The sequence below is a fragment of the Crinia signifera genome, chromosome 3 (genome assembly GCF_055691185.1).
Source record: "Crinia signifera chromosome 3, ASM5569118v1, whole genome shotgun sequence".
NCBI lineage: Eukaryota > Metazoa > Chordata > Amphibia > Anura > Myobatrachidae > Crinia > Crinia signifera.
In genome coordinates this window covers 124500902-124513872 of record NC_139219.1, presented here as the reverse complement: position 1 = coordinate 124513872, position 12971 = coordinate 124500902, and the positions used below count along the sequence as shown (strand labels likewise).

Genomic DNA, 12971 nt, shown 5'->3' with positions numbered 1-12971 from the left:
ATTTTGCTTGTTTAGACCGTGGTTCAATATTCAACATAGATAGAAAATAATATAGGGGTTTCGTATATCTGGCAATTATAATGATCATATGCAAAAGAGGCGAAGTTTTATTGTGGATGTGCGCTGGATTTTCTGCCTTGTGGGGGTTATATCAAAATAGTGGTAACCCTATAACCACTTGAAACAAACAATGCAAAAGAGACAAATTGATATGTCCTCCACTGGCGCCAACTAATACGTTCCTGTATAGAGGGGAACGTTCCTCTTCTCCAAAAAAGGGAAAGCCTGTTTATAAATACCGTACGTCCCTCTGTAAATATGAGGGCTCCTCTTCTCCGAGTGTGTATAGCTTAAATGAATCCTAGGGGCGACCACCAAGCTTATAAGGATAAGCTTCCTGAGACTTCGTCCCTTATAGAGTCCGTACTCATCCGATGGTGACCCAAAACAAAAGATGATTGGGGAGGTATATAGTGTAAAATCGTTTATTGGATACAATAAATATAAAATAGGAAGACAACTGAACAAAATGGCATATTACCGTCAAAGGTGGAGAACCAGATAAAAATCAGAGTTCTCAAATAAGCAAGAGATGAGCGGGGCTGATCCCGGGATAACAGCCACCTCTCCTTCAGGATGCTTTGCGGTAAGTCCAATCAGTCCAGAGATCCTCCAAAGAATGGTCCCAAATACTCCCCTAGGATTCATTTAAGCTATACACACTCGGAGAAGAGGAGCCCTCATATTTACAGAGGGACGTACGGCAATTATAATAGTTTCCTGTGTAATAATGTACATTAGAAATTTGCATTTAGGGTAAATTAACCAAGTTATGCTTAATTCGGATTTAATATCTTAATCTTGGGTTTTTATTTACTTATAAATTCCTCCCTCGTAATTTCAGGTGCAATTTCATACATCAAAGCATAGTCAACTTTGACATGAAATTAATGTTATTGATCTTAATACTCTAGGAACAAATATAAGTCAAAATTACATCATTTTAAAAGAATCAAACAAAAAACTGAGGGTGGTTTTACCAAAAGCAAAAAACAAAAAAACAAAACATGAGGGTTTGCACAAATTAATTTTTGGATTGAGCTTTATCATATGTTCTATAGAGAACAACAGGTTGCACATAGCGATTTAACAGATTCTAGCATAACCTCAATATGTCCTCTTTAGAAGTATCTCACCCGGTCAGATTAAGCTGTGAAATAAATTTAATGGTCATTAGAATTAAGTACAAATAAAGAGCAGATCCTAAAGCTTTTTGAACATTTTGGGTCTGATTCTGAGGTACTCACAAACTGTGCGCAGTACTTTTGTCCATGTAGTTGAACGATTGCTATAACACAAAATAATCTAAATACCCTACAACCAGTGGCAGCTTCATAGGTGGGGCTGCAGCACAGTCCAAAGTTCAAATAGGGGAGCTACACCAACTGCCATCAGCTGTCATCCCATAATGACTCACTGGCTCTCCTATGGTGTGGCACTCCTCTAGAGTGTTATTCCCCCCCTCAGCAGCAGAATGCCAACAGCATGTGCTGTGCTGACAGCAGGCTCAGCCTCAGCTCTCATGCTGTCAGTGAGACACTCATGCTGAGCCTGCTGTCTGAACAGCACATGCTGTAGGTGTGTGCTGCTGCTGCCCTGGGGAGGGGGGAGGTGGTTGGAATCAGGGTCCCCACCAGGCCCCTCCAGCAAGTCCAGGCCTGGATAATTAGTTCCCACTCCCCCCCCCCTCTCAGCGGCCCTGGTAACCACTGCCAACATGTGTTACTCATGGGACCCCTGGTATCAGTAATGGAGAGGCAAAACCATGGGTGTTCCTGGGCACTGACTTTGAGGTGGCCTAAAGGGAGAGAGAAAAAATCTGTCCAATGGGCCTGTTATGGGAGTGCTGTGAATGTGGGCTGCATTCTTAGATCTACCATGTAGCTGCCTACACAGTTGCCATATGCAGGTGAAAGTAGCGATGGTGGATGCAATGATCTGCCATGATGGATTGTGTAGAACCACTGGTTTTGGTAGAAAATTAAGGGGTAGAGAAAGCAGACAGTTCAAGCTTTTTTCTCTCGTGCACAAAGGTAAGGTTGAAAGTAGTATTTGTATATATCACACCCCTGACTCCTCTGAGTCAGACCACATACATTTCAATGTTTATTTAAGCATATGTTTGCTAGACTATTACTTGACTTTATAATTCTGTTTTTGGGAATATTGGAATTCAGTAATGTGGATAATCATATTTTAAAACTGACCAAATTCTTTTTTTTACAAACAGGTGTTTGCTGTGGAATTTCTTGTTGCCCTTGGATCCTCACTGCTCATCATAGTGGCCATGCCTCACTTAAACCTATTTACTAACATCACAGTCCTTAGCAGTGTTTGCTTTCTTCCTGCAGCATTACAAATATATAATCAATTCAAGAAGAGAAATTTCAGATGGTATATGGCTATTTGTTCTTTTATTCTTCTTCTAACTGGCCATATTTTGTTCTTTTTTATTTATTATTGGGGTGAAGACTCCAATAGTTTTGCATTTTATGCAGTTGCAATGATTGGAACAATTATAGTATCAATAAATTGGTATGAAAATTTTATACCACAAGTAAATGCAGGATGTGATATAAAACCAGAAAACGATGAAAGGAACGTTCTCTATATGTTTGGCAGCATTGTAAGAATCGTGGTCACAGTGGCTGTGGTGGGGATGTATGTACCGCTACAAGGACAGCAGTGGGATGCCATAATGACTACAACCTTGAATGAACAATATTTGGTACTCAGCCTCTTTGGCATCCAGGCTCTGAGCTCTGCTCTCTGCCATTGGTTTGGAGTTGTTGCATGTAAAATGCGCAATGTTAAAAAAGGTTTTTATTTTCCTTTAATTTTTTCAACAATAACAGTTATCTTAGCCTTGATCTTGGTCTTCATTGCTGAGTACAAGGAAGCACAAAGCAACACTGAAACTGAAACATTTAACGTGTCCTATTTTTGCCAAAATTCGGTATTGTTTGACAGAGGCACATTGATTAAAAATTTGTTTTGGGAAATAACCCACCATATGTGCCATAAAGTAATGTATATTAACAATTCAAATCATGCCATAGTCCTGTTTATAAGTGGCACATGTTGGTATATAGGATCCCTCTTTGCAACTTATAAAGTTTGTAGATTAAAGGTTCAAAGGATTGAAAGGACAACTAAATTGTTTGGCCGTCGCTTGTATGAAGCAGCCTTCATTGATCAGTCCTCGCTTCTCAACATAAGAATTAAATTAAGTAAGAACATGTTGGATTCAAAAAAAGTAAGGTAAGAATTATAGTGTTCGTATAATGCAATTTCCGTAAATGCATAGAACATTAACACCTATAAATCTGTTAATTGGTTATATCATTAAATTAATGAAATGTAGAACTACTGTATCACAAGATAATAATTTTCAGTATATTAATATTGCACTATAGGACATTTACAACTGGACACAGAGCACATTGAACACATACACAACCTCATACACACACACACACACATATATATATATATATATATATATATATATATATGTATGCGGGTGTGGAGTCCCCAATCTGCACTCAGATTTACTCAAAGCAGCGCCTCTGAGGGATCCCCTGTTAGACGGGATCCAATGTTTAGAAATTAAGAACAAAGAAAAGTTTCAGAGGGCGCTAAAATGTAAATGGACTTCTGTATTTAAGAGTATACAAAACATGAAAGTAACATAAAAAAATGCCCTTCGGGCATATCAATGCATTTACTCTCAGCTTCAAAATAAGTCATATAATAGTGTAGAAATCTTTTAAAATACATTTGCAGTAGTGATCATCAAAACGGTGTAGAAATCCCAATGCATTTCGTCATTATCAAGACTTCATCAGGGGCAGAGATACAACAGTCTGATTGATGGATAACACTAATCGCTGACTGAGAAGTGGATCACAAAAATACAGAATGGTCCAAAAGTCACTAAGTCTTGGAATCCACCAATATAGGTTCCTCTAGAGATATTTATAATTACTAAGATGGGCTGATGCTCTATGATCTTAATCACTGTCAGCTGCCGTATAATAGCTCAATGAAGTAGTGTGTGTACTGCTGGGTTCCCAAAGATGGAATATATATATACCGCTATATATATATATCGCTCCTTCTCCGTCTCCACTCCGAGCTCCTCCTCTCCTACTACCCCGCAGCCAGTCGGTGTTCCCCAAGGGTCAGTCCTTGGCCCTCTCCTCTTCTCCCTCTACACCACCTCTCTGGGCACCCTCATCAGCTCCTATGGTTTTCATTACCACCTTTATGCTGATGATACCCTAATCTATCTCTCCTCCCCCGACCTATCCCCATCACTCCTGTCCAAGGTCTCCGAATGCCTCACGGCCATCTCAGCCTGGATGACCCAACGCTTCCTGAAACTAAACATGGCTAAAACTGAACTTCTAATCTTCCATCCCCCGAACATCCTCTCTTCTCCCACTATCTCCATCAGCATTGGTGAAACCGAGATCACCTCCACCGACCAAACGCGCTGCCTTGTTGTCATCATTGACTCCTCCCTCTCTTTCACCCCCCACATTCGTGCTCTCTCATAGTCTTGCCACTTTCACCTACGCAACATCTCACGCATCAGACCATTCCTCTCCACTGACGCAACCAAAATTCTCATTCACTCTCTTGTCATCTCACGCCTTGACTACTGCAACATCCTTCTCTCTGTGCTACCTCTCACCCGCCTCGCACCTCTCCAAACCATTCTTATTGCTGCTGCTAGGCTCATCTTCCTCTCCCGCCGCTCTACCTCCGCCTCCCCCCTCTGTCTATCTCTTCACTGGCTCCCCATTCCTTTCTGAGTTCTCTTTAAACTCCTCTCCTCCTCCACCGCTCCTTACCTCTCTTCACTGATCTCTATCCACACTCCCTCCCGTCCTCTTCGATCCATCGCTGACTGCCGACTGACCTCTCACCTAATCACCTCCTCCCACTCCCGTGTCCAAAACTTCTCTCGCGCTGCCCCCCTGCACTGGAACAACCTCCCGCCACCCATCAGGCTTTCTGATTCCCTTACCTCCTACAAGCGCTCCCTCAAAACCCACTTTTTTCGACTAGCATATCCCGCCTCCTAACCTCTTTTGATCCTCCTATCCTGCCTCCGTTCCCCTCCGTTCCTACTTATCCTGTTGTTTTTCGTTCGTCCACCCACCTATTTTTAGTATGTTAACTCTTATGAGTAGGGTCCTCCTGCCTCACGTACTCACCCTACCTCTTTACCTCACCTGTCCTCCTGTCCTGTTCTTCCCTTCCTCTACTTCATCTTCAGTCTCCTCGACAATTTTGACACCTACTTCTGAACTGATGCTGATTTTATTTCTACCAGCTATACCCCTATTTATACTGTATTTTTCAACACACCCTGTACAGTATGTTACCTTGTCATTTGTTTTTTGTTTGCTATGTACGGCGCTGTGGACACTTTGCGGCGCCTTATAAATAAATGTACTACTACTACTACCGTATTTGCCGGCGTATAAGACGACCCCTCAACATTTCCACTCAAAATATAGAGTTTGTTATATAAGTGCACCCGGTGTATAAGACGGCCCTCCCACTTGGAGGCATGTTTTTCAGGGGAAAAAAGTAGTCTTATACGCCAGCAAATACAGTATATATATATATATATATATATATATATATATATATATATATATATATATATATATATAAAGGTCCAATAAAGGAGGCACACGGAAAAGTAGTTTCAATCAACAACTGTATTCGGGCATAACAGTAATCGAGCGCTTTCGGGGAAACCTCCCCGTCGTCAGGATATCAGCCCTTACACCAGGATATATATATATATATATATATATATATATATATATATATATATAATCTTCCATGTATGCCGGCACTCCAATTATATTCGACAGCTTGGTCGGTGCACTCCCAATAAATTTGTAGACTTCCAAGAATGAAGGCACACGACACAGGATAAACTATTTCACCGCAGGTGTATTATGGCTAGTAACATCTAGCGCTTTCAGGGGATACAACCCCCGTCATCAGGATGGTAGCCACACAGGTACAATGGTGTAGTCTGACTACACCATTGTACCTGTGTGGCTACCATCCTGATGACGGGGGTTGTATCCCCTGAAAGCGCTAGATGTTACTAGCCATAATACACCTGCGGTGAAATAGTTTATCCTGTGTCGTGTGCCTTCATTCTTGGAAGTCTATATATATATATATATATATCTCGAACAAAGAATTACCCCAAGTGCGCCCTATAAGGTACAGCGACTGCTCTATAAATCCCCCCTGTTAGTGGGAGACAAAATGAGGGTAGAAATGGACTGTATAGAGAGCGCTAAAGTTATCCACCACCTTATAGGTTTTCACCATTAGTATAGACTGAATCACAATGTACAATTGGTAATAATTAAAACAGAATGTTTTAAAAAAGTTCCATGATACGCATCAGATTTTTTCTTTTCAGAACAAAAGTTCGTAACCCAACCCATTTTGTCTTGAAAAAGACTTCATCAGGAGTTTAGACAAATGAGAAACAAATCATAAAGATGATGAAAAATGGGTCCTTAAAACTGACTTTTTCAACAAGATCCCATGATCTACACCAGTGATTTTCAACCTTTTTACCTTGCGGCACACTAAATAAGATTTTAAAATTGCCAAGGCACACCATGAGATCTCCACAGGGAAAAACACATTGGCCCCCACAGAAAAAAACAAAACCTATTTCCTCCCATATAAAAAAACAATCACACTGGTCCCCACAGGTAACAAAAATAAAACACATAGGCCCTTTAAATGAAAAGAAGAGACCAGTAAATAACACTTGAACTGGTGGTGGCTGTAAACTAGTTTGGACATCCCTAGATCTGGAGGTACACTTGAGAACAGCTCAAGGCACACTAGTGTGCAACGGCACAGTGGTTGAAAAACACTGATCTACACTGAGGTGTGATGTCTCATAAATCAATTACTGGGGTACTTGTGAGTTATCCGGGCTGCCGATTTTTTCATCGCGCCCGAAATCGTGGGCATCGCGTCGGTCGTGGCCGTTATAAGGAGCCGCGACGCGATGCCCACGATTTCCCATAGACAGTAATGTTAAAAGACACGATGGACCCGATTTCCGACATGATTTCCCATAGACAGTAATGTTAAAAGACGCGATGGACCCGATTTCCCATAGACAGCAATGTTAAAATAAAATTACAATGTGAAATTGGCCAATATGTTTTTAAAAAAAATGTTTCATGGCCCCCCACCACCGTTAACGCCACCCCGCTATTGACGCCAACCCGAAGCGTGGCGAGCGGCGGCGGTACGCGTCCTCCGACCTTTTCATGCCCTACTATCCACTAGGGCGTGGAGTGAGAATAGAATAGTGTGGCGAGCGCAGCGAGCCACCGAGCCCGAAGCGTGGCGAGCGCAGCGAGCCCCGCGAGGGGACGCGGACACCTGTGAAGCCCGCAAGGGCACGCGGATACCTGTGAAGGTGTCCGCGTCCCCCCGCGGGGCTCGCTGCGCTCGCCACGCTTCGGGCTCGGTGGCTCGCTGCGCTCGCCACACTATTCTATTCTCACTCCACGCCCTAGTGGATAGTAGGGCATGAAAAGGTCGGAGGACGCGTACCGCCGCCCCTCGCGGGCTCGCTGCGCTCGCCACGCTTCGGGTTGGCGTCAATAGCGGGGTGGCGTTAACGGTGGTGGGGGGCCATGAAACATTTTTTTTAAAAACATATTGCCCAATTTCACATTGTAATTTTATTTTAACATTGCTGTCTATGGGAAATCGGGTCCATCGCGTCTTTTAACATTACTGTCTATGGGAAATCGGGTCCATCGTGTCTTTTAACATTACTGTCTATGGGAAATCGTGGGCATCGCGTCGCGGCCCCTTATAACGGCCACGACCGACGCGATGCCCCCGATTTGGAGCTAAATCGTGGGCATCGCGTCGGTCAGGTGTCCTTAAGTTAACCAAACTTAAGGACAAAATCGGCAGCCCGGATAACTCACAAGTACCATTACTGGTAAAGTGCAACACTGAATTCGGGGTAATATCTCAACATCGATTTCTCTGGGGCTGGTTCCCAAAATACGGGGGACAAAATGACTAGGGGTCCCCCGTATTTCAAGAACCAGCCCCAGGCAAAACCAGCCAGCAGGGTAATGCCACAGCCGGGGGGAGACTTTTTATACAAGTCCCCCCGGCCAAAGCATTCATACCTACCAACCAGTCAGCCTGGCCAGGGGCCCTGGGGGAGTGGGGACCCCCCCAATGAAGGGGTCCCCCCCCTCCAGGACTTACCTGACCAGGCTGAAGCCTGGTACTGTCCCCGATGCCCCTGGATGGTGGGCATCAGGCTGATTCAAGTGTAAAAAAAAGATTAAACTATTGTTTTTTACTGTGGCACTACAAGTGCCAGCAAGCCTCCCCAGCAAGCTGGGACTTGGAGAACCACAAGTCCCAGCCTGCTGGGCATTAAAGGGCCCGCTGGCACTTGTAGTTCCACAGTTAAAAAAATAGTACACAAAACACACTGACACAAATTTTAAATAAAAGTTTAACACACACATCACACACACACTGATACTTACCTATCTTGATCCCAGCGGTAGGTCGCTGGCTCTGGTGTCGGCGGCTCCGGTGTCGGTGGCTCCGAGGTCGGCGTCCTGTCTGAAGAAAATCCATGGTGGACCTGTGGAAGGAAATCCTACTCACCAGGTCCTCCATGGATGGTCTTGTGTCTTCTGTCTTCTTTTCCAGGGCTTATTTTTTTATCTTCTTTCTTCTACAATAGGGCCGATTTATTAGTCTAAATAAGAAATAAGCACTACTGAACGCCCACGTCCGCAATCTTTTTAATCACATCCCCATTGTGTTTGTTCCACTTTTTTGTTGTGTGTTCTTTTATACTTTGCTTTTTTTTAACATTAAGACAATAATAATAAATAATAAAAGGTTACATTTTATGTGCATATCTTTCTTTAGGTGCATCACAATTTGACAATTCTTTTTCTCTCCATACTGACTGTCACAGAAGTTTATTAGTCTAGCCAAATTTCTCTAGCCCCAATATACAAAAAAAAAATATACAAACAAAGGGTAAATCACACAAATAGAAGTAAGACACAAAAAGAGTAGAGAGCTCAAAACTGTCTGAGAAACTAAAATTTGGAAAGGAGGGGTGTTCCATTGTTGTGGATTTGGTCCACATTTTCATGGGGCAGATAAACTAAGCCTTGGACAGATGACGTAGATAAAGTGGCAGACAATCACTTTGCAACTGCCATGTTATAGGCTGTGTTTGAAAAATGATTGGAGCTGTACTTCTGCCCCTATGTGTCATATAGACATGCATGTATGTGTTCTGCACACTGGGTGCTTGGGAAATAAATAATAACATAACTAACAATTTAACTGGTGATTTTAAGCAATATATTATATTAACAAGTTGTACATGTATTCTTTGCTAACACCTAAGGTGCCCCATAATATATTTACAATCGTACATCATCCTCATTCCATATTTATACTCAGTATTTACAGTATATGTGTTTACAGTTAAGATATTAGAGTGGTGATATAAAGGTTATGTTATTTATTTTAATGACAGATAGAAAGTGCATATTTTTACTGCTAATTAGGTTATTTATATCCCTTTTACACCAAATCAATTTCCCGGATTATTGCCGAGTCGACCCAGGTCAGGCCTCAGTGTAAATGGCCCACTTAAAAACAACCCGGGTCCAAAGACCCAGCAATCCAACTCTGTTAAGGCTATGGTTTAAACATGGGTAAGATTCATGTTCAGGGGTAGTGTAAATAGGTATCCTGAGTCTGCTGACCCAGGGCCATTTTCCTCAATGGGAGAGCCCATAGCTTCGGACCACAGCATGCTGCGGACAGTCAGGGTGGTTGAGCACATGCAGCCTCCTCTGCTGTCTGCTGTACTATGCAGACAGCAGCGGTGCTAGCACAAAGGTGTCGCCTTCTTTGTCACCTCTAGGTGGCCACGGGGCAGAAGGAGGCTGGGTGCAGCTCGGAAGCTTTTCAAACATTTAGTAGGGGAACCTTAACCAGACTTCCCGGCGCTCCGAGATGTCATCTCTAAATGCAGGCCTTCAAGACTCTGCACACATGTGCAGTATGAATGGTGTCAACCTGGGAATATCCCGGTTCCATACTGCAGTGTAACTTCCGGATCTGACATGGATTGAAACCATGTTCCAAATACCGTTTTGGATCTGGGATTTTGGTGAAAAAGCAGTATAACTTTGCTAATATGCATTTTCCATTAAATGGAAAGCAGTGAAGTAAAGCTGGTGGATGGTAAAAGAATGCAGCATGATGAACGCTGCATAATAAAATAAATATCTGCTGAAATTATTTAACGAATACAGTACTTTACCCACTGTCGCACACTAAAATAATGTTACTGATTTTTTTTGATTAAACCTACAATATATTTCTGGGTAATTGTGTATTATCACGGCTCCCACAATTTCCATCTTATGGCATCTTATACAATTTAAAATTGTATACCATTGTATATGGCATACAATGGCATACGATGAGATGAGATGAGATAAGATTTTAAATTGTATAAGCACACTAATGGGTGCTTTCAATGTTAATTGGCCCCCCTATAAGATTTTTTATTGTATAAGCACCCTAATGGGTGCTTACAATGTTAAATGCACCCCCACGCCACCACCACTATCAACGCCAACCCGAAGCGTGGCGAGCGCAGCGTGCCCCGCGAGGGGCCGCGTTTTACTTTACATGTATTACGCGTCCCCTCGCCATGCTTCGGGCTCGGTGGCTCACTGCGCTCGCCACACTATATGAAATCAACTCCACGCCGACATGGATAGTGGGGGTATGAAAAGGTCGGAGGAAGTGTACCGCCGCCCCGACCGGGCTCACTGCGCTCGCCACACTTAGGGTTGGCATTGATAGTGGGGGTGGCGTGGGGGTGCATTTAACATTGTAAGCACCCATTAGGGTGCTTATACAATAAAAAATCTTATAGGGGGGGCAATTAACATTGAAAGCACCCATTAGTGTGCTTATACAATTTAAAATCTCTGCTCATCTCATCTCATCGTATGCCATATACAATGGTATACAATTTTAAATTGTATAAGATCGGGTCCCATCGCAGCACATCTCATCTCATTGCATACCATATTAAGCCTTATGGTATGCAATGAGATGGGGTGAGATGGAAGCCGTGATAATACACAAGTACCTATTTCTGTTTGCTATAGAGTAACTATGTTACTAGACTAACACAGTGCAATGTAATTTAAGATATTTGTTTATATTTTATTCTAGATCCACAGACAATGTGATGATCTATTTATGCGCCACAATGTGGCATGAGACATTTAACGAGATGCAGAAAATTCTCACATCAATATTCAGGTAATTCAGAAGGGCCTTTGTTTTTTCTACATTCCAAATATTATACCACAAGTCAATAGTATTGTTAACTGTATATTTCTTCTGGGTGTGGATGGAAAGGTCTACAGTGTCTAGGTAGACAAGTAAAAGGTCGACATACAAAAGTTTTACAATGACAAAATGTTTACATGCAAAAGATTGCCAAAAGATCGACACAAGCAAAAGGTTGACATAAAACATTTACACCTACAAAGATATGCTTTTTTTGTTTAAAATGGTGTAAATGTCAACAGCTGTCAACATGGACCCCAATTAGTGTTGGGCCTACCCTTACATGGCTTGCTTTGCTCGCCATGCTTCATGCGTGATGCCTTGCTCTGCTACCACTGCGCTCTGCATACTTTCTCATTTCCAATCAGAATCCATAAAATTTCAACAAAACAAAGAATAAAAATCCGACTTTTTCATGTGTCAACCTTTTCCATGTAGACCTTTTCACTGTGTTGATGTCTTTTGAATGTCAACCTTTTGGTGTTGACCTATTGACTGTTGACCCAGACACTGTAGACCTATCAAGCAGATAGCATTGCTGCAATGATGTTAGTGGTCTATGGACCATGGCCCTTATTCTGATTGACGCGGACTTTACCGCGTACTTACGGATCGCGTCTTTATGGCGTCTGCGCATGCGTGGAGAACGCTACGCGCATGTGCCACGCCTTGACTCGGTACCAGTTCGGGCAAATCCCGTCCAAAACTGTTCACCGCTATCAGTCGGGAAATAGGGGCGTATTATGGGCGTCATGCGGAATGACACATGGGCGTAGTTTCAAAGTGGGCAAAACGGGGCGGAAACATGGGCGGACACGGGGGAGTACACTTATGTTGGGGGGCGTACATTCGGAAACCACTCCGAATGCACGCGATCAAAAAGGGCAGAAATGTGCGGTGTCCACAAGTGTACTATTGCTTTGCGGACACCACTCGTTCATGCGGTAGGCGAACGTACGCCTAATGACTACAACCATTAACACCTGAACCCAATAGAATCTACTCCTTTACTCATTACTCACTAATAGGACGCTTGTCAGTGCTTTAATTGAAACCATTGCACTTCAATTGCTGTAAGGGTTAATGTGTGCAATGCATGTGTTAGGCATGCTTGTAAGGATATATTGGCATCTAATTGATTCCAATTCCAAATAAGCAGTTTTTTATGAGGATAGGTAATTGAATAAGTGGGTCATGTGATGTATTGCAGAAGATACTTCATAGTGGGTTGTTTGGCGTAAATACTCCGCTTACGTGCGGTAGCACCGCTTGGCTCCCGTTCGGATGCGGTATTCCCGAGCATACTCTGTAATACTCTGTAATACCGTGCCGAATCGGAGTGTTTCTCCCGCACACGCATGCTTTGTATGTCGTCCGTAAACACGCCCTGTTCTTAAAGAGTGAGTCCGTCCGAATGCGGAGGACACGTGGGCGTTTCGACGGACGATGGC

At 42.9% G+C, this 12971-nt stretch overlaps 1 protein-coding gene across 1 annotated transcript in view; it reads left to right on the top strand.

Moving 5' to 3' along the window:
• Positions 1–1981: 1981 nt before the first annotated feature.
• Positions 1982–12971, top strand: part of LOC146062909 (chitin synthase chs-2-like) — a 99072-nt gene continuing 88082 nt past the window's right edge. The window contains exons 1-3 of the mRNA XM_083174918.1: positions 1982–2093; positions 3153–3321; positions 11401–11490. Of these exons, the coding sequence (XP_083031044.1) occupies positions 1982–2093; positions 3153–3321; positions 11401–11490 (371 nt within the window). The remainder of the gene's footprint in view (positions 2094–3152; positions 3322–11400; positions 11491–12971) is intronic.